Source organism: Phocoena phocoena, chromosome 16 (genome assembly GCF_963924675.1).
Source record: "Phocoena phocoena chromosome 16, mPhoPho1.1, whole genome shotgun sequence".
Classification (NCBI taxonomy): Eukaryota; Metazoa; Chordata; class Mammalia; order Artiodactyla; family Phocoenidae; genus Phocoena; species Phocoena phocoena.
The window spans coordinates 32650293-32672427 of NC_089234.1; the positions used below are offsets into that span (position 1 = coordinate 32650293).

The following is a 22135-nucleotide window of genomic DNA, read 5'->3' on the forward strand; positions in this document are numbered from 1 at the left end:
CAGTGCTGAGCAGAGAGAGCTCTGATCACCCACCTAGACACCTCGGCTCCCACCATCTGTGCCACTCACACTGCATGTATTTTCTGCCTCTTTTGGGAGTGATTCGTGCCCATGCCTGACTACAATTTAAGACTGGTAGCTTCTGGCAGCTGCAGACTGTTACTCATTTCCCTTAGTGCTTATCCACCATGGTCTTCTGCTTCTGAGAAGTGCTGAAAACATGTTAACTGAATGACTGAATGTATGAACAAATGCATTCGCTTCTCTCCTAAGTAACTAGCAATGCAGCTAGTAGTCTCTCTCTTGTCTTTGAGATTCTCCCATGTTCAAAAAATATATATTTTACTTCCACTGAGGAAAGTGCATTTATTTTGTGAATCCAATTTTGACAGAACCAAAGTATGGGCTAATAATGTTGTAAATTTTCATCATATATTGCTCATTTCTTATTTAAAAGAGTGTGTGACACACCAATTAAAAAAGAAAAGGTTATAGCATAGTAGGCACTCAATAAATAAGTCTTAAGTGAAGGAATGGAGTGGTAATAGGAAATTCGATAAAAACAGAAATGGTAGGAGTAGAAAAAGGGTAGATGCACAGGAGGTTTAGAAAAGAAGTAGAGAGAGGGAGGGAAGAGGGAAAGGAGACCGAGGCTAATTAAATTCAAAATCAGATATTCTGGTTTTACTACAAACTTTAACTTGGTAATTTAACAAGTGGAGAGGCAAGGCAGTTGGCTGAGAAGAGAACAGACTTTAAAGACAGACATCTGGATTCTGACATTCATTCAGCCACTGTGTGACCTTGGACAAGTGACTCAACCTCTCTGAGCTTCACTATTTTTTTAAACCTTTTAATTCTGAAGTAATTTTAGATTTACAGAAAAGTTATACAAATACAGAGAGTTCCCATACATAGCTCACCCAGCTTCTCCCAGTGTTAGCATCTTTCATAAATATAGTCCCTTTATCAAAACCAGGAAATTAACATTGATACATTCATGCTGATTAAACTACATGCCTGATTAGAATTTCCTCAGTTTCCCCATCAGTATTCTTCTTCTAGTCTAGGATCTAATAGGATCCCAAACTGCATTTAGTTGTCATGACTCCTGGTCTCCTCTAATTTTTGATGATTCCTCTGTCCTTCCTTACCTTTCATGACCCTGACACTTCTGAAGAGTACAATGTCTTTCAATTTGGGGTTGCCTGATGGTTTTTTTTCTTATGATTAGAGTTAGGTTATTTTTTTTAGGGGGGGCAAATACGTCATAGAGACTATATCTAGTCCTTCTGAGTGCATCACATCAGGAGATGTGACCAGTAATAAGACATCAATATGTCTTATGACTGGTCATGTTGACCTTGAGCACTTACTTAAGATGGGTATCTACTGGGGTTCTCCACTGTTCTATTTTTCCTTTTATAATTAATACATATTTTGTGAATAGATACCTTGAGACTATGCAAATATCTTGTTTCTCATATTTTGTTCAATAATTTTAGCACTCATCAGTGGTTCCCGCCTGTAACAATTTATCGCTGGGGTGTCCTAATGGTGATTTCTCATTTCCCTCATCCCTTCTACATTTATTAATTTGAAATCTTTTATAAGTAAGAGCTGTACCTCTCCCTCTCCTCCCATTGAGTTATTTATTCACTTATTTATTTATATCAGTATGGACTCATGAATATTTACTTTATTCTATGGACCACAGTCCAATACTATCATTATTTATTTTGTTGTTTAAGCTTCACGTTCTTCACCTGTGAGTCAGAGATAATAACTGCCTTACATAACTGTCATAAGGATTAGTGGGATTAAAAAATGTGACACTGACAGATAAGCAACAAGGATCTATTGTATAGCACAGGGAACTCTACTCAATATTCTGGGATAACCTATATGAGAAAAGAATCTAAAAAAGAATGACTATATGTATAACTGAATCACTTTGATGTACACCTGAAACTAACAACACAACATTGTAAATCAACTATACTCCGATATAATTAAAAGAAAAAAAAAGTGACAATGTCCAGTCCAGTCCTAAAGGCTAGCTCCTTTTCTTCTTTTTCTTTACAGAAAGTAAAGCCACGCTAATTTGGAGGCAAGACCATTCTAAATAGGTGAAATCTGAATTTAAGAATTCTCTTTCAATGGGATGAAGCCTTTTTAGCTGAAAGGATATAAAACAACTAGAATTTAGCTCTCCCAGTTTTGCCTAGCGTAGGTCATTTGGGATCTGCCTGTAATGACTACATTAGACTGGTTTTTTAATCGGCATACGCATAATATGTACGAAAACAGATGCTTGAGAATACCTGAATACAGACTGCTCTTTTAAGTAGTTTAGGTGTTTTCCCAGAAACCTTGTTTACATTTCGAAGTTGCTTAGCTGAACTATTTTCAGAGATAGTCCCAAGCATGCCTTAACCCAGCTGTGGTTCATATCATCACTAATTCTGAATTAGTGAAATCACTGTTTCATCTTTGATTCCCAAAGCTATGGTACTAAATGGAAGAGATCCAAGTTTTCCCTCTCCAAAACTAACTTAAAACTAGCTTTTTAAAGTTCAGGCAAATCACTTTTAACTTCAGGTGGAATTTAAAACAACAACAATAGCGACAAAGGACAAGGGTAGGGTCCTAAGGATGTCTGAGTGAGTCGATCAGGAAGTTTAAAATAATTCATGATATACAGTAAAATGCACTAATACAATCACCCAGTTTACTGGAACTTTCATTTTCCACTCTGTTTTTATCAGCAAGGAAAATCAAGAACATCAGATTTATTTTAAAAGGCAACTTTGGGGGCCGTGTGGTTTACAAGCATTCATGTGGACTCCCAGAGAGTCTGTCTTACTCAGTTTGGAGTGGACCAGGAATCTGCTATTTAGCAGGTGTCACCCTCAGTATGAGCCTGATACAGGTGAGAGGCAGGATACTGTTGTGGTTCAAAGCCCAGGCTCTGAGACCTGACTCTTTGGGCTTGAGTCTCACTGTTGTCACCTACCGCCCGTGTGACCTTGGGCGAAGAACTTCATCTCCTCATGTCTCAGTTTTCCCATTGCTAAAGTGGGGTCAATGACAAGGATCTGTCTCCCAGGGTTGTTGTGAGGAACAAATAAGTGGCACATATTAAATAATTAGTATGACGGTGCTAGATGGATATTAGCAATTCCTATGGATAATGGATCTCCCTTTGAGGAATGATGCTCAAGGCATGTCTGGATACAGAATTGCTTGAGCTCAGCCTCTAACACTTTCCATCCACTTTATCACTGTTGTGATACAACCATCACCAGGGTCATGACTGGAAGGCTATGGAGGCTGCAAAGTGAACTGCTATAGTTGGAAAGTGTTTAAGTAACAAAGGCTGATTGATCCTCTGTCAATCAGAGATATATACGAACTAGGATGGGAGCATCCTCTTAGCATTTAGGTAGTTTACTAAATGACTAAAGTAGGAAACTACTGTATTTGTGGAATTCAACCAACCAACAACCACCGAACACACAGACTGAAGTTTTGTGTTTTAATATTCAAGACAAAGAAATGAAGTCTAGAAGAAATAAAATATAGAACAGAAAGGTCTGGGTGTGGGGTTATGCTATGGAATGAAAGTGTTCTCTAAGCCTGAGAGAGGAGCAGCCTGTGACCCTAGCACAGCATGGCGACCTCCTCTCCATCCTGTCCTTTATCCTTGGTCCAGGGCCACAGGGTGGCCAGCCATTGGCTCTTTTCCTCCCAGTGAGTGCCTAGAGCTCTTACACTGCCTCCTTCCTAGGTGTTCCCAGACTCTGGTCACACCTGTCCTCTTTAGAACTTCCTTCTGGCAAGGCCTTCGAGGCCATGGAGGGACTTTCTGGGGCTGAGGAGCTTGATGGGATGCAGAGATCAGGAATGAGGTGATTCATTGCCCCTCATGACCATGTTCCTCCCAGCTCTCCTTACCCACGTATATTAGTGTTTACTTTCTGCTGAGGAGGTCTGATAGTGGAAGACAGAGTGGGCCAGACAGATCCCATGATCCCTTGGCCAAAGCCAAAATTGAGACATCTGGTCTTAAAAGCACTTGTAGGAACAGGGGGAGAATCTTTGAAAATGGGCCCAGGGAGAATATTTTGGCAAGGGCATAGAGAAAATGGGGCGGGGGGGATACTGGTTGTCCAAAGGGAGAAGGCTTGTGGACATGGTAATGGTATGGGATGGAGACGGTCTCAATTAGGCTGAAGGGTGGAGTGAAGTGAAAGGGAGGATGACAGTGTGTCTATCTCATTGCCTGGAAAAGAGACAGTCATCATGGAAGTGGGCAGACAGACAGGTAGATGAGATATCAGTAACAAACAAACCTAAAAGGAGAAATGCTTAAAAATCATTACAAAACATCTCAGAGTGGCTTCTTACCTCATTAAATCTCATCACAAGATCTTCAAGGGCATTATGCTCTCCGTTCTGGGAGGTAAGAATGGATGCTGAGATGGACGCTTTGAGGCAGGGCAGGGACCTCTGGCATTCCGTAGTGCCCAAGTCCCGGGTCAAGAAGCAAAGATAGTCAACCGGCAAGACCCTTCGGTAAATATTCTGTTCCTGCTCCATTAGGATGCTGGCAACTTCCTCTGGGAACTGGATGAGGGGCTGCAGATCAATCAGCTCCTTGCTGATCCCAGCTGAACTTGAAGGGAGGGCACTGGAATTGGCCATAGAGGTGCCTGGTTGGCGTTCTGAAATAAAGCAACAAAAGTCACTGTTACACCAAGGCTGGTATCCCCTATGACAGATATTTACTCTAGAGCCATTCAAAATTTTACAGGTTTCTCAACTGAAGTTTCTGCTTGGTGAATCGTTCTATACTATCTCTCCTGTTTTGGAGACCTTTCTGATATCTCTCCTGCCTGCCCCCTCCCACTCCTTGGGGGTAGGGGAAGGCTTAGTTTCCTATTTTCAGAAGCAGAACTGATCTAGCACACCATTCCCTAACCAGTTCACTGTGACACTCTGTACAGGAGCAGTGAAGTAAAATGTACCATTTGTTTCCTCATCCTCCGGGACTAACCATCACCATGAAAAGAAATGCGGGTGGGCATGGGCACAGCAATTGAAATGGAAGAGGGAAGAAGGCAGTAGGGGGAGGAGGCCTGTACACATATAGGCATATGCACCCTATGTCTGAACACGCAGGAGACCCAGGGACCCTCTGCACACCAGGCTTCAAGACTTCACGGTCTGCTCTGCCAGCATTGAGCCCTCAAAGACTCTGATTCCACTGAGATTTACCTGGAGGTGTGCAGGGACAGAACCACCTATACACGTAAGGAAGAAATAGGTAATGAGGAGATGTATCTAAATAAACAAAATAAATAAATCTCATTCCCTGCTCCACAACTGGTAATAAGAAGGTGTTAGCGAGAGGGAAATTAATGAGTGCATTAGATAGAAGCACCAAAGGCATTCATTCAGAGGCTCAAAATTATTCCCTTAGCACAAATTCACTTTGCCTCAGTGGATATCTCCACCTTCAATCCCTTTCTTCCCACTGATTCTTCTTTGCCTACACAGATATTAGTTTCCCTTATCCTTAAATACAAACCAGTAAAACTTCCCTTATCCCTTAAACTCCAACTAGCCTTACCCTTCATCATGTACCTTCCCTAAAGGGCAGTCTACTTTCCCTGATTCCTTCTTCTGTGAGTATGGCGACCATATCTTCTGATCCAAAAATCGGGCCACGCAGTCTATTCAAATTAATTAACCAATAAGGATGTGGATGGAACAGAAAAATGGAAACCAGGTCTGTCCTGGGAGCGCCTGGCTCTTAGATCACAGTGTTGATTTGGAATACAAAATCATATTTGGTTCTCTCTAAGCTCATATTTGAAAATAATTAAAATAAGGCAGGTACTCAAATCAAGCCTACGTGGCTTCACTCTCCAACTTGCTGAATGGTTGAGAAAGTGACCAGATTTCCCCCAACTTGAATCAGAATGTAGCCTGAATGATGACAGAGGCAGATTACAGTTTCTAACACTGATAATTTATGTACAGTGGAATTAACCATATATAGGAAGTCTTCCCAGAATTAACCAGCTCTAAGACATGATTTCAAAGCATAGCACTCTGTGAAGGAAATAAAAGTAACTCCCAAATCTTATGAAACAGCTGCTTATCTAATATGCAAGAGAAGAGATAATGTAATACAATATGTAAATAACATGATATATTGTAAATCACAATGTATCTTGAGACATGAATCACATGATGTTACAATGAATGAAGAGGAATCTAGTGATTTGTGGGAAATAGCAATAAAGGAGACCTAAACAAATTTGAATAAAAGAAGAAAAAGAAGCCTGGTAGCTGTAACTTGAATAAATGTAGTGGCCCCATGTGTCTCAATATAAGCACAGCATCACACTCAAAGGAAACACAAATCTGAGGTTAGAAACCTTGAAACATAATGTAGACCTTTAGTGTAGGTTTCCTTAAAGCAGGATTACTCGGGGATTTTTTATCATGCACCACAAAGAAACATCCCAGAAATCTTTTGGGGACATACTTTGTGTTCTTCAAGTTCTACATTTAAACAGCAGCTGTTAAAATACTTCCTGCTTTCTCTCATTCTTGCTGAGCTCCCCTTTAATCTCCTCTTTCCTATTCACAGGCCACGTTGCCCCAACTCTCAGCTGTAAGTCACCATCAGATCTCCCTCTCTGCAACATGGGCAACTCTATGATGGATTAAAGACCCAGGAGCTCTGTGACCCCTGATCATTCCTCATTATTTGTGGAGCAAAGTTCATTAATCCCACAGGCAACCGTAGTTCTCTTGTGAAAAAATTTTTAGAAAATTTCTGATGAATATAATTATCAATCTCATTTACAGTCAATGTTTGCTCTCAGCCCCATGTTCTCCAGTTAATAGTTATTCTACAATAGAATAGGGTTGTATCTCTAGACACTCTAACAGCCTAACAAAATTTACTGTGAGACACAGTGTCTTCAAGTTCTATTTCCCTGATAACCGAGTTCAGTACTTTATATGGATTAATTTAGGAGGTAGATAGCACTATTATGTGAGGCTCACATAAGGTCACATAAATAGGAAGCTAGGAAGCTGGGATCTGAATCAGGGTCTTTTTGACTTCAGAGCTCATGTTCTTGATCACTCAGCATATAACCTCATGTAGCGATAGAATATCACATTGTCATTCTGGATTTTAGATGCATCTCAAGTGATTTAAGTTAGTATAAATCAACTTCTTGCGCTTGCTTACTTGCAGTGATCTGATAAAATGAACTCTTCAAACACCAAAGGTAAGGATTTGACCCTAGAGCATGGACAGTTTTCCCTTCTTTGTTCAGCCTGGAACCATCATGTCAACAACTACATTACAACTACATTAGAATGGAGCACATAGAAACTCAAAAGTGCCCTCTCCTTTCCTCCTTATAAATTCATAAGAATGTTCCCATACTTTAAACAGGTATTTTCCAAAGTGTGTAACACTGAATTTATGCAAAACACCGTTCCTTGGTTAATACTTTAGAGACATACTGGGTTAAACAAAGTTAAACAAGCTTTCTTTTTTTCTATTTTAACTGCAGGACTTCTCAGAGCCTTTAATAAATTCCACAAGGGGCATAAACTATCACAGCACACAGCAGCTCTCTTCAACCTTGCTGTCTATCTCTATATCATTTGCATGGGAATTACAGTCACCTCAAAGGTTTTGTCAATGGGGGAAACAGGGCCTCGGGTGCTTGTGGGGTTAGTGGTTCCAAAGAACCTTAGTCCCTTTTGGCCCCGAAGCCGCGTTGAGACTGGTGACACTGCGGCCTCAAAGCCCGACGTGTGGGCGCGCTGCTTCGGAACTACGCTGAAGCCTGCGGGAGCGTGGCGGTGGCGAAGGCGCGACCCGTGCAGGCGGCCGTGTACGGGGGGCTGCTGGGCGGCGCGGTGGCCTTTTAAAAGGCGCTGCTCCACTCGACAGGGACCCTCCTGCTGCTGGCGCCCCGCCACACGCAACCGTGACTCGGAGGCGTTCGTGCAACTGCTGCTCTGGCTGCGGGGCCGCGGCTGCCTGCACCACGTGAGCCCAGGCCCCTTCGACGCCCAGGCCAGCCTCTGCCAGGCCCGCTGCCGCTACCTGCAGCCCGGCTGGGTCGACTTCCTGGACCGGATCCTGGATGTGGGTTTCGTGGGCCGCTGGTGGGTGCTGGGGGCCCGGATGCACGACTGTGACATCAACGACGATGAGTTCCTGCACCTGCCGGCACATCTGCGCGCCGTCGGGCCCCACCAGTTGCACTCGGAGGCCAACGAGCGGCTCTTCGACGAGAAGTACAAGCCCGTGGTGCTCACCGACGATCAGGTGGGACCAGGAGCTGTGGGAGGAGCAGGTCTTGCAGAAGGGGAAGAAGGACCAGCTCGCCCTGAGCCAGGCCGACCCGCTGGTGCCGTCGGAAGTCGCGAGATGAAACCCAGACCAGCCTGGGTCCCGATCGGGCTCTGAGCCCTGGCAGACTGTTGGCCCGGGATTGTGCAGTTGGTGCGAGTGAGCCTCAAACGCCGAGTGACAGAAATAAATTATTTGCACTGTTCTCTCCCTGAGTTTTCACAAAATCGGGGGCTTCCCTCTCACCTGTTGATTTTGAGCTGACGCTAATTCAGATCCTCCTTGGTCTAGGAGTTGGGGAGAGAAGAGCGACATGCCATGTCATGTTTAGCACTGCCAGTTAGTAAGACGCTTTAGAAGGAAATAAGCCTATGTTCACTGGGCTTCACCCTTCCCCTGACTGAGGCATCACAGTTGTTAGGTGACTCCCAAGCTCTCCTAAGAATTTTCAGATTTTCGTTTTAAAATTTGAACTGAAATGTTTATCCTCTATTCCATGAGTAACATTTTTTTAAATTGATTTTTTAAATTGTAGTCTCAGAGGAAACTGGAAAAATAACAGAGACATCCTGTGTACCCTTCCCCCAGCTTCCCCCAAATGGTAACGTTTTCTACAAGCAGTACCAAACACCAGGAGATTGACATTGGAATGACTAAACTTTTTGCAAAAGCAACTTGCTTTTACCATAGGTGTATGATAGTGATGTTAAAGTGACCTGGACGGATAAAGCATTTTCTGATCTGGAAATCAATATGGAATCATAGCTTCTGGTTATGTTACATCTCAGTAACCCTAAAAACACAGAATCCTCTGGAAAGGAATATGTTGGTGTACATAGCTGGGTTATAATCGTACTTTTAAAACTAATATTAGAGGAATGAGACTACCTATGTCACTGATGTGGCCCGTGGCTAGTTAATAAACCAGGAGATGAAACCAAAAAAACAAAAAGTAAAAAAAACAAAGAACCTTAGTCCGCCATATTGCCAAAGGCAATATGTAAAGATCTATGTAAAGGTCTAAGGGTGAGAGAGACCATGGCTTATTTAGGAAACCGCAAGTCATTGCCGATGGCTGTAGCATACGTTAAGAGAGATGGAGCATCACTGTAGAAAATGAAGGAAGCTTTATTTTCCAGAAGGCACTAGAGAACAGGTGTGGCTCATGAAGGAACAATGGGGGTGGTAGGAGGATCCAAACATTTACGTGAAGAAATGTACAGCCTAAACTTTTGGGTCTCCCGGTGGATCTAGGCAATCGCCCCACCTTGAAGGAGGGGAGTCTGGGCCAAGTCTTCCCTTGAGGGATGCTGCTATGAAAGACATCCACTTAATCCTTGGTTCCTTCCTTCCTTTCTGGTGATCAGAAAGCCCTCATCTTGCCTATGAACTGCCATTCCCAGGGGCTGTCCACAAATTGTGCAACCCAGAAATATCCAGAAAAGCCCTACACTGGATAAGTACTTTTCCTTGATAACTCTTCACCCAATGCCCTGGGTATTGTGGCTTTCATAACTCCCACCCCTAGAATTCTGCTCCCTCCCTCAGGGTTAGCACTTGTTCAGAAACTTTAGTTTAGGTGCAAGCCCGCAGAAGAGCCTTGGGCTTGGCCTAGAGCTCAGCAAAACCTGCCACTTCCCATGGATTTCTCTTTTTGCCTTTTGGTCCCTATCAAAAGGTCTTTATTGCTGTGTCTCATACGCAAGTCTAGAGTTTACCAAGTAATCTCACAAACTCTCTTAACGTAATGTGAGGGAGCCATGATAGGTTAGCATGGCTAACCCTATTTTTCATAAAGCTTGAGTTAAATTGCTACGAGATTTGCTGAAGAATCCAGCTTGTGAGTGGTCAGCCCTGGAACTGGTAAAAGCTGAGAGAGAATCGGAAGATTCTGGCTCCTTGCCCAGTACTCGGCATTACACCAAGCTGAGCCTGAGTCACCATGGATGTGCTCTGTGTCCAGGGGCCAGCCTTATTAGCTGCCAATATATCTCAATGGGGTTAAGAAAGGTTAAGCAGAAATTCCTCCATTCACTCATTGATGCCTACTATGTGCCAGGTTTTGTTTCAGACTACACTGATGTTGGGATTCAGTGAATAAGAAAAGATCCTTGTTGATATTGAACATCCTAGGAGAGAAGACTGATAAACACTACTACAACATGGAGGTTGGAAAGGTGTAGTATTACATAGCGTTTTTTTTTTTTTTTTTTTGCGGTACATGGGTCTCTCACTGTTGTGGCCTCTCCTTGTTGAGGAGCACAGGCTCCGGACGCGCAGGCTCAGCGGCCATGGCTCATGGGCCCAGCCGCTCCGCGGCATGTGGGATCCTCCTGGACCGGGTCACGAACCCGTATCCCCTGCATCAGCAGGCGGACTCTCAACCACTGCGCCACCAGGGAAGCCCTACATAGCATATTTTAACTAGAATGCTATTTCCTCAAGTCTTTCTGCAAAAGTCTTCAAAGCTTTACCATCCAGGATGCTCTTGGCTTGGTCACCCTAATCCTTTTCTGGCATCTCAACAAGAGCTACTCACCTAGCTCCCGCACCTCACCATTTATTAGCCCTTTGCACGAAGTAACACGTTTTAATTTTTACAAAGAACACTGTCAGGCAAGCGTGATTACCCCCATTCTATAAATGACAAATTGAGGGTCAGAAATGTTAAGCAATCTGCTACTAAGAGATGGGGCTGGAACTAAGATTCAGCTCTGACTCCAAAAGTCTACCATCTACTACGGTCAACATTTTGAGAGATCTTCTGCAGGAGAGAAGGATTCCCCTGATTTCCTGCTGAGTCTGTTTCTCTGCTTTTCTCTGTTACACACACACACACACACACACACACACACACACACACAGTCTTTTCTGGGTAGGGAGAGAGGTGGTTGAAAAGTTAGGCAGGATTATACCTTACAGGAATCTGACTTTAATGGAAAATAGAATATAGTACTTGCATTATATTTTGATGGTAGCTTAGTATGTATGTATGAATATATTTACAAAGGTAAAACCTTTAGGAGAAACTGCCACATAGCTCTGCTTCTAAAATGTTATTTTTCATTCCCACTCTCTGTGAGTGGTGGTGTGATGGGCACAGACTTTCTTGCAAGGCAAAACAAAAACTTAAACATGCATACCCTTTGTCTTAGCAATTCCACTTCTGGGATTTTATCTGACAGAAATTCTTGCAAAAATACAGACAAAGTGAGGTAAATTCATAGGTACTATAATTGAAAATTTAAGTGAAAAAAATAGCAAGTTGGGAACAATGCAATATGAACCTATTGGAGGAAAAAGAATTTATAAATGTAGGTATATGTTTGTATCTGTCTAGTACACACCAAACTAATGAAAGTGTTTATATATTGCACGGTTCTGTTTCATTGAACTTTTTTCTAACGTAGGTTTGACAGTATTAAAAAAAAATATCAAAATGGTATCTGAAAAATTCATCCAGAGTACAAAATTCTAATCTTCTCATGGGCACAAACTGGTTTGGCATTTGAGCTGCTCAGATCTTTTCCAAATATTGCAATACTGGTTTTGAAAAATTTCTTCAAATTACAATTAGGGAAGAAAGTACGAAAAACTTTTATTATATCTACTCTATACATTTTTCTTTGATTTGAATTCATTTTGTAGACAATCCCTTTATTTTTTTAACTTAAGCACTGGATTCATCAACTCCACATTTAGTAGCCTTTGAGTGATACAATTCCAATTATATAAGATAAGACAGGAGAGGAAGGATGTTGATTTCATTTTATGAAAGATTCAGAGTTGGCTTAAAGACAGTCTCAGGCAGAGTTGAAAATTGCTTTCAACAGGGAAGTAATGGATTTAGAGAAAGGTTAGTTAACTGGTGATTCTTTCTCATTATCTGTTATTGGTTTTCAGAGTAACAATCAATCTTGCAACAAATGTGTCTGGTTTGTCCTCAAAACTGCATGATTTTACAAGTTCACAAAATCAATGAAGCATATTATTTCTAAGTCGTACTTTAAAAAAAAGAAAAAACCAATATGCCTAGGTTGAGAATTAAGCCATATTCAGATAAAACTCCTTATGGGACTGAAGAGCCTCTTAGAAGAAAAAAATCTGACAGAATTCTTATTAATAAAAAGTAACTCTGCACCCTGATTTCCAATGAAATACGAGCTCACTGTGAAAGTATAAAAAAATTTAGAGACATATACAGAAGAAAATTAAAATAATCAATAATCCTACACCCACAGATAATCTCTGCTAATATTTTTGTTGTAGCATTTCACATTTTTTCTATATATATATATATATATATATAACATTTACAAAATTAGCATCAGAACACATACTTTTTTTCTAAACTTAAAACAAAAACCCAACTTACTCTATAGTGCACATTTCCCCAACTCTAAAACTAGTTTTCTAATATTGGATCTTAATGGCTCTTTAGTAGTCAATGTTATGTTTAACTATTTTTTATTGTTAGAAATAAAACTGTGATAGAATTTGTAAATATACCATTATATGTGCTTATTATGTTTCAAAAAACATTGAAAGAGAGAAAAATTCCCTGCCCACACTGGGAAATTTCCAGGGAGCAGTAATTTCTTTTCTTTTCACGGCACATTAACCAAATGTTTTAGCAGTCTCTCCCATTGATCACCAATCTATTTCTGATGATTTTGGGTAAACAAAATTAATTGAGCCAAAATTCACATGGTAAGCTGTAATAAGATGCCGTGCTTGAGAGGAAAATGGCATTACTGACTCCAAGTTAATAGGAGGGAAACTCTGGAGTGTCAGTGACAATCTAATGCCCTTGTACCCAGCAGCACATTCCTGATGGCCAACCCAGTAGATGTGGCTAGTTCTAGAACACAGCCCAAGCAGGTCACCTGAACTCCAGAGTCTGATCTGGCTGAGCTACTTAAACATATACTAATTACCCTTAAGGGATTCTGTGTCTCTATTTTATAATTATAACCATCAATAATAATAACACTAAATAAATTATAATATTATTAAATATATAATAACCACTACTTACTGTACACCAAGAACTGCTCTAAGCTCCCTAAAGAGGTCTCACTCGGTCCTCACAAGCACTTTATGCCATAGCACCCTATGCTATTATACCCATTTTAGCTGATGGGGACAGAGGTTACAGAACTTGCTCAATATCACCCTGAGATTAGCGATGGAAGCAGTGCCACATCAGTCTAACACCAAAGTCCAGGCTCCCCAAATCACCACCCTACACTGACTTGAAGGATTTGTTCCTCTCAGTGTTTCTATACAACTGACAATCAAGTTTTCCCAGTGGTAGGTAAATGAGGCAGGACTTGGACCAAATGCTTGAGCTGGAAGGACTACATTCAGGAATAGTTGGGACAAATTTTCTACACTTTACAAATCAGGAAGCTATGCCTCTGAGAGGTCAAGCTTCTTGCCCAAGGTCATGGAGCTGATTATTGGCAAAATTGGCTCCCAACTCCCAGTCCAGGGTATTCCCTCTCTACTCCACTGTCTCCCCTACTTGGTGTGGTTAGAACCTCCAGTGCTGTAAACTCTTGGGGGAAATCTCCCCCAGAAGGAGAAAACAGGGAAACAGAGAGTATAATCCAGTGGTTATGAGTGAGGTCCTGGGAGTCACACAGGTGTGGGGCTGCAGCCCACCTCAGGCACTGACCTGTGGCATGACCTCGGGTAAGTTCTCTACAACCATGTCACCGTGATGATAGGGAAATTAAAATGAGAAAATGCATGTAAAACGTTTAGTGCATATTCAGCTCTCAGTAGTTAGCTGTTTTTTATCATCATGAATTCATCATTTGAAAGAGGAAGAAGGAATTCTGGGTCTTTGATCTTAGAAGCCAGATGGAGAGACTTAGTCATATATCAAACCATTTCAGGCTACGGAAAGTTTTGCTTTGTTTTTATAACCTGCAACTTGTACCCTCTGGTGTGGTGCCCACCAATAATCAAACATTTTCAAAAAATCCTCATTTATTCATATGAAAAGAAATATCCATCACATCTTGCCATGCATTGTAGTAATGGATTCCCTAATTTAAAAAAAGCCATCCCCTACCCACCCCAAATTTGCTGTTCTTAGCTCTGCAGCTCTTCCCTCTATGAAGAGAGCATTCGTATCCCTTCTAGCTTGGCATTATCAGCAAACTTCATCCAGACGTCCGACTAGTCTCAAGAGTTAAATCCTTTCATGCTAAAATATTGCTGAGCTATGTATGTCCATTCTTCTTTTTATTGAGATACAATTCACATACCATAAAATTCATCTTTGAGAGTGTAAAATCCAGTGGTTTTACAGTATGTTCACGGAGCTGAACAACTCTCACCATAGTCAGTTCTAGAACATCTTTATCACCACTGCACATTAGCAGTCATTCCCCATGGCCTAACCCACATCAGCCCCCAACAACCACTATTTTCTGTCTCTGTGGATTTGCCTGTTTTGTTCATTTCCTATAACTGAATTATACAACATGTGGCCTTTTGTGTATGGCTTCTTTAACTTATAATCTTTTCAAGTTTAGTCAGTGTTATAGCATGAATCAGTACTCCATTTCTTATTATGGCTAAATAAGATTCCATTTTATGTATATACCAAATATCATCTATCTATTCATCAGTTGATGAACATTTGCATTGCTTCCACTTTTTGACGATCATGAATAATGCTGTTATGAACATTCGTGTAAAAACTTTTGTGTGGGTAAATACCTAGGAATGGAATTGCTGGATCACATGATAACTCTGTGTTTAGCAGTTGTTGAGGAATGCCTAAACTGTTTTCCACAGGGACTTCACCAGTTTACATTCCCCCGGCAATTTCTCCACATCCAGGTCATTTGTTTTCCTTAATTTTTTTTTTTTAATTATAGCCATCCTAGTGAGTGTGAAGTGGTATCTTACGATTTTGATTTGCACATCCCTGATGACTAATGACGTTGAGCATCTTTTCATGTACTTATTGGCCATCTGTATATTTTCTTTTTTTTTTCCTTAATATTTATTTATTTGGTTGTACTGGGTCTTAGTTGTGGTTCGCCGGCTCCTTAGTTGCAGCACATGGGCTCCTTAGTTGCGGCATGCATGTGGGATCTAGTTCCCTGACCAGGGATCGAACCCGGGCCCTCTACATTGGGAGCGTGGAGTCTTACCCACTGCACCACCTGGGAAGTCTCTGTATATCTTCTTTTGAGAAACATCTATTTAAGTCCTTTGCCCATCTTTGAACTGTGTTGTCGTTGTTGAGTTTTTTATCTATTCTGGATATTAATCTCTTATTATATATATGATTTGCAAATATTTTATCCCATCCTGTGGGTTGCCTTTTTACTTTATTGATAGTGTTCTTTGATACACAAAGTTTTTTTCTTAAAATAAATTTATTTATTTATTTATTTTTGGCTGTGTTGGGTCTTCATTGCTGTGCGTGGGCTTTCTCTAGTTGCAGTGAGCAGGGGCTACTCTTCGTTGCCATGTGCGGGCTTCTTTGTGGTGGCTTCCTTGTTGTGGAGCACAGGCTCTAGGCGTGCGGGCTTCAGTAGCTGTGGCTCGCGGGCTTAGTTGCTCTGCGGCATGTGGGATCTTCCCAGACCAGGGCTCGAACCCATGTCCCCTGCATTGGCAGGCAGATTCTTAACCGCTGTGCCACAAGGGAAGTCCAAAAGTTTTTTTTTAATTGAAGTACAGTTGATTTATAATATTGTGTTAGTTTCAGGTGTACAGCAACGTGATTCAGTTATATATATATATTTTTTCATATTATTTTCAATTATAGGTTATTATAAGATATTGAATATCACAAAATTTTTAATTTTGATGAGGTCCAATTTGCCCATTTTTATTTTGTTGACTGTACCTTTGGTGTCATATCCAAAAATCATTGCCAAATACAATGTCATGATGCTTTCCCCCTATGTTTCATAGTTTAGGTCTTTGATTCATTTTGAGTTAATTTTTATATATAGTGTTAGGGAAGTGTCCAAATGCATTTTTTGCATGTGGACAGCCAATCTTCCTAGCACTATTTTTTGAAAAACTGCCCCACTGAATGGTCTTGATACATTTGTTGAAAATTATTTGACCATACATGCAAGATATCTCTATTCTATTCCATTGGTCTATATATCTGTCCTTATGCCAGTACCACACTGTTTTGATTACTGTAGCTTTGTAGTAAGTTTAGAAATTGGACATGTGAGTCTTCCAATCTTTTAACTTTTTATTAAAAAAAATTATTTTGGTTATTTTGGGTCCCTGAAAGTCCATGTGAATTTTAGAATCAGCTTATTGATTCCTGCAAAAAAGGCAGCTGGAATTTTGATAGGGATTGCACTGAATCAGTAGATCACTTCGGGGAGTATTGCCATCTTAACAATATTAAGTTTTAAATCCATGACCACAGGAGATCTTTCCATTTATTGATGTCTTTTAAAATTCTTTCAACAATGCTTTGTAGTTTTTAGTGCACAAGTCTTGAATTTCTTTTGTTAAATTTATTTTTAAGTATTTTATTATTTTTGATGCTGTTGTAAATGAAATAGTTTTTGTAACTTCACTGTCAGATTGTTCATTCATGGCTAGTGTACAAAAATACAACTGCGCTTGTATCTTGCAAACTTGCTGAACTCATTTATTAGTTTTAATAGTATTTTAGTAGATTCCTTAGGTTTTTCTATATACGATATCATGTTATCTGATAATAGAGATAGTTTTACTTCTTTGTTTCCAGTTTGGATGCCTTTTATTTCATTTTCTTGCCTAACTGCCCTGGCTAGAACCTCCAATAAAATATTGATTAGAAGTAGTGAGAATGGATATCTTTGTCTGGTTCCTGATCTTAGGTGGAAAACTCTCAGTCTTCCACTATTATGCATTGTGTTAGCTGTGGGTTTTTCATAGATGCACTTTATCAGGTTAGGGGAGTTCCCTTCTGTTCCTATTTTGTTGAGTGTTTTTACTGTATAGGGTATTGGGTTTTGTCAAATCATTTTTCTGCATCTATTGAGAAAATCATGTGGTTGTTGTCCATTATTCTATTAATATAGTGCATTACTTTGATTTTCATATGCTTAACTGTACATTCATTTTATATTAATATATTGTGTGTGTAAGTACAGTCTAACTGAGAAGAGCTTTGTATGAGACCAGCAGACATTTATTGTCTAACTGCAGTTCTGACCCTAACTTGGACCTGTACATTGGACAAGAACAGATGGCAAACTGGGACATGGCTGTAACCATGACTCCAAATCACAAACACTCTGATATTTTTAAAAATTATGTTTGTTTTAAAGAAAGGAAATATATATTTTAAAAATTCATGTTGAAAATGTACTCTTTATTATTGTTTGTTATTATAATCACATTTTCAACCTGTGACGATATGAGCATCAATTAAAATAGCTCTATGACTTAAGAGAAAACTTGTGCGTGTTATTTCTGATTTAGAACATATTATTGCAGAACTGACCTGTACCAGACTTTGGGTAGGTCAAAGTCACTTAATAAGAAAAACACATACCGACCTGGAATTTTTTTTTCCCATAAAAGGCAACACTAATGGTACTGACAGCATTACTTGCTAACGTTTTATTAAGTATCTCCTTTGGTCCTATCAGTGACTCTGGCCTGACTATGATTAAGTATTCCATTTTACAGCTGAAGAAACTCAGAGAGGCTAAGGAACTTGCCTAAATATTCACAGGTAGTTAAGTAGTGATGCCAGGATTCTGACTTAGACTCATTTGACTCCAAAGTCCATTCTCTTCACCATTTCTTGTACTCTAGGTACCAGAGTTAAATGTATGCACGAACTCAAAACTCATTTCCCCTTTTCAACTAAAATGGGACCAAAACCTGGAAGGCATTAGGATTCACCATGTCCCACTTGTTGACCAAATGCTATTTCAAGTCAAGTACTCAGTAGGTACTTACCATGTGAATTCAACCTATGGGATGTGTCTAATCTAGTAGTGGACAAGGCTGTACAGGAACTGCTTTGTATTTAATTATGCAATTAATGGCTTTTTGACTATGTTTGATGATTTAAGCAGAAGATCTTTACTGACAAAGTCAAAGCCACCTTTAACAGGAAAAAAAAAAAAAGCTATGCCAAAGTGGCTAATGATAGATTTGAGGACATTATGATTTGGTGCATTAAAATCACCATGCCATTGTCATGTAGAGGGAGCCTGGTAATCTACAAGTCTAAGCCCCACACCATGGACCTCCCCTGAGTCCTGGCTCAGGACACTACATGATCTTGGCTCTCCCCTTACCTCTCCACCAACGGCACTGGCTTCTGAGTCTCCTTGCAGCTCCTGAGACTGAATTCTACAGTCTCAGTTCTCTCATCTCTCTTTCCTAGAAAAGCTCATCTCAAGCTGCAGCCATCACAGCTAAGCAGATGACTTTGCAAATGTGTAATTCCAGTTCTGACCTCTCCCTCAGCTCCAGTCCTGATGCTTCTATTCGGAGTGTCTATGTGAACATCCCAGCACCTCAGAGTCAAGCTATGCAAATTGGATCTAACTTTGCCCTTTCTTTTTAGGGCACCACCTTTACTTCCCCAGATCCAAAATCTTGGAGGCATCTGTTATTCCTCCATGTCCTGGGCTGATTTTGCACCCACTCGTCCACCAGTTATTTCCAGAATTAGTCCCTTCCATCCCATTTTCACTGCTTTCTCTCAACTCCCACCTGCATGGATATCTGCATCAGCCTCTTGACTATCCTCTACTCTGAGATACTGAGAGGAATCCTCACAAAAGCCTTCTTAGACCAAAGCTTAGGGGATAAGTAAGGCCATTTGGCTCTGTGAAGTGATGTCCATGATGGCAGTGGGAGGTGGAAGAAGGGTGGAGCCAGCCCAATAAAATGTGGAAAGAAAACACACACAGGTTTCATCATGTCTGGGAGAGACCTCATAATTCCTTCCTGAGGTCAGTTCCTCTCTGATTTGGTATAAAACAGTCATAGGACCTGGAATAACAACTGTCATCCTCTGTCATAGCAGCAGAGACAAAGGAGGTACTGGTGCCCATACCTGGACATAAACAGTTCAGACTGCCCAGCCTCTGTATCTGTGACCCTGAGCCGGAGTGCTGCCAGCTCTGACTGGGCAAACTAGGGCTGCATGCCTGGGAGCGTTGGGCACCTTCATTCTCATGCCTCCCACCAGAGGCATGTGGTAAGGTGGTGGTGAAGGGGGAGCCCTAGGCTTCACATGCAATGCGGGACAGCGCTCAGGTGCCTGGGCTCTGAAGTGGGACAGAACCAAGCCCAAATCCCACTCAGCCACTCTCTAGTTGCTTAACCGTGTAATTAATCTCTCAGATGGAGCAGGCCATCTGCTCAGCTTCCTGTGAACTCCCAGCTGGAAGGAGTACAAAACACCAGTAAAGAAACAAGAAGATGGGGAAAATCAATTTTCTTAAACTCCTTAGAAGTGAAATATACGTGGTTGGGACAAATACTCTGGCAAACCTCTGAAGTTAGAAGGGGGTGGGATCACTATGAAGTCCCCAAAATGCCTTTTAAAACAGAGACACCCACTTAGCCTAACCATAGGGCCTTGGTTTGTGGACAGGGACAGGCAAGCTGGGGGCCAGAGGGAATAGCTCAGGACAACAGAGGGTAAATCCATCAGCTATCTTCCCCCTTCTCAAGCTCTTCTTAAGCAACTGGAATTTGTAGGGGTACCAATTTATGGCCCCTAAGTCTCCGTTTTCTTATCTTTGAAATGGGGATCACGAGCCTACCTCACCAGGTTGCTTTGGGAATTACATGATGTGTACACAAAACAGTATAGTGGCTGGGCCATTAATAGAAGACCTACATGTTTCCACATGAACCCTGGGGAGGTTGTCATATGCCCAAGGAAAGTGTTATTATTTACTTGTTTATAAGCACATGAGAGTTGGCAAAGGGAGAGAATAGGTCATTAATACACATAGGACATGTGGTTTTTCATTCTGTTGAAGGCCCAATTACTTACTGGTCTGTTATTTCTTTCAGGGTGACTTCCTTTTTGTCTACAGTTACAGATATAAATACAAATAATACAAAGAGATTTTATTTTTTAACAGCTGGTGGATCATATCTAATCACTCTGTAAGCTCTTCATCTGAAGGGACCCAACTGGACCCTTGCCCTCTCTGAAGGAAGAATCCTCTCTGGCCACTCTGAGTGAGACTTACAGTTGTTGACCACCAATCCTGGGCACCAAAGAGAACTCTCAAACATCTTTGTCAATGGGAAAGACCTGGGGTCTTTTCAAGGTGACCTTGAAACTGAATGAGACCAAGGGATTGAGGACAGAAGGCAAGGGAGAAAAGAGTGTTTGCACCATTAGTGAGTGGCACAGCTAGCACTGAACCCAGGATTTTTACCTAGGAATTTTGTTGTTGAAATAATGCAGATTCTGATTCAAGAGGTCTTGGTGGGGTCTGAGATTTCTTCTGGTTCTGGGACCACATTTTCAATTGTAAGAGGGTTGGTGTTGCTAAAGCACTTAGAACAGTTTATGGCATGTAGTTCCTGATTCAATAAATGATAGTTATTATTGTTTCTATTACTCGCACTGGTTGAGTTACGTGTAGCTCTTAGAACTAGGGCAAGTGCCTTTGGGTTTAGAAATCCATTTTCTGGGGACTTGATTGGCTCAGACCAGTGCCCCAGGGTTCAAAGACAGACTCAAATAGGCTGGTGAACTGACCACACCAAGCTTTGAAGATGCCTTCTGAGCCAAAGATTAGAGCTTAAGGAGAAGTGGAACCAACAAACAGGAGAACATTTTTTAAAAGGCTGCCTCCTGTGTGTGGCAGCAACCAAAGGGTGCTGCCGCAGGATGGGGCTCTTGTTCTGTGTGCAGCAGGTGGGCTTCCCGCTCCAAGACCAGGCGTAGGCCTGGCATGGAAGCTTTTGGCCCTCAGAGGATGAGTTAGTTCTCCTCAGGCAAAGGTGTGTGACACAAAAGCCATGAGATACAGAGAGGTCCCTTGAGGAGGCTTCCAGAGGTAATCTAGAGTCTTGTTACTCAACATGAGGGTCTTGGCCATCAGCAACTGCATCATTTGGGAATGTCCTGGAAACTCAGAATCTCAGTCCCTGCCCCAGACCTAGTAAATCCAAATCTGCATTTCAGCAAAGTCCCAAGGAGAGTCAGATGCACATTACTATTTGAGAAGCACTGCTTTGATGGAGTTTCATTGTAAGCAGGGTGGCCACAGGGAAAGAAGCATCCAGATATAGCAGAAAATAAGCCCATTGACTTCACAGACCCACACCCAGGACCACCATCATAGTCATTACTTATCATCACAACTATTTGCAGCGGTTAACAACAGCAGCTTTTACAGTTTTATAAATGGCTTAGAGTTGGGACATTGAATGCCCCTCCATTGCTCTGATTTATAGGATAAGCCTATTATTTCCACTTTGTGGATATAGAAAACTAAGGTTCAGAGAGACTGAATAATCAAATAATCAAAAATTCATTTTCAACATAGGAGCCGAAATTACAATTATGTTATTCCACCATAGGTCACTTCGTAAATGCATGGTTTCTCATTAATTTGTACTAAATTGAGCAGTAGAAGAAGTTAGTCTTAATAACAATATTTTTAAAGCAATGCAGGCTTTTTGCTTTTAGGTCCATAGTAATAAAGGTACAAGAATAACCTTTTTAAAAAAACAATACCACCAGAATTTACG

General features: G+C 41.1%; 1 protein-coding gene and 1 pseudogene across 2 annotated transcripts in view; one reads left to right on the top strand and one right to left on the bottom strand.

Moving 5' to 3' along the window:
- PLCE1 (phospholipase C epsilon 1) overlaps positions 1–22135 on the bottom strand; it is a 273926-nt gene that overhangs the window by 121159 nt on the left and 130632 nt on the right. For both annotated transcript variants that reach the window (XM_065893739.1, XM_065893740.1), the window contains exon 3: positions 4411–4727. In XM_065893739.1, coding sequence (XP_065749811.1) covers positions 4411–4727 — 317 coding nt within the window. The remainder of the gene's footprint in view (positions 1–4410; positions 4728–22135) is intronic.
- LOC136136528 (mitochondrial import inner membrane translocase subunit Tim29-like) lies at positions 7739–8480 on the top strand (annotated as a pseudogene).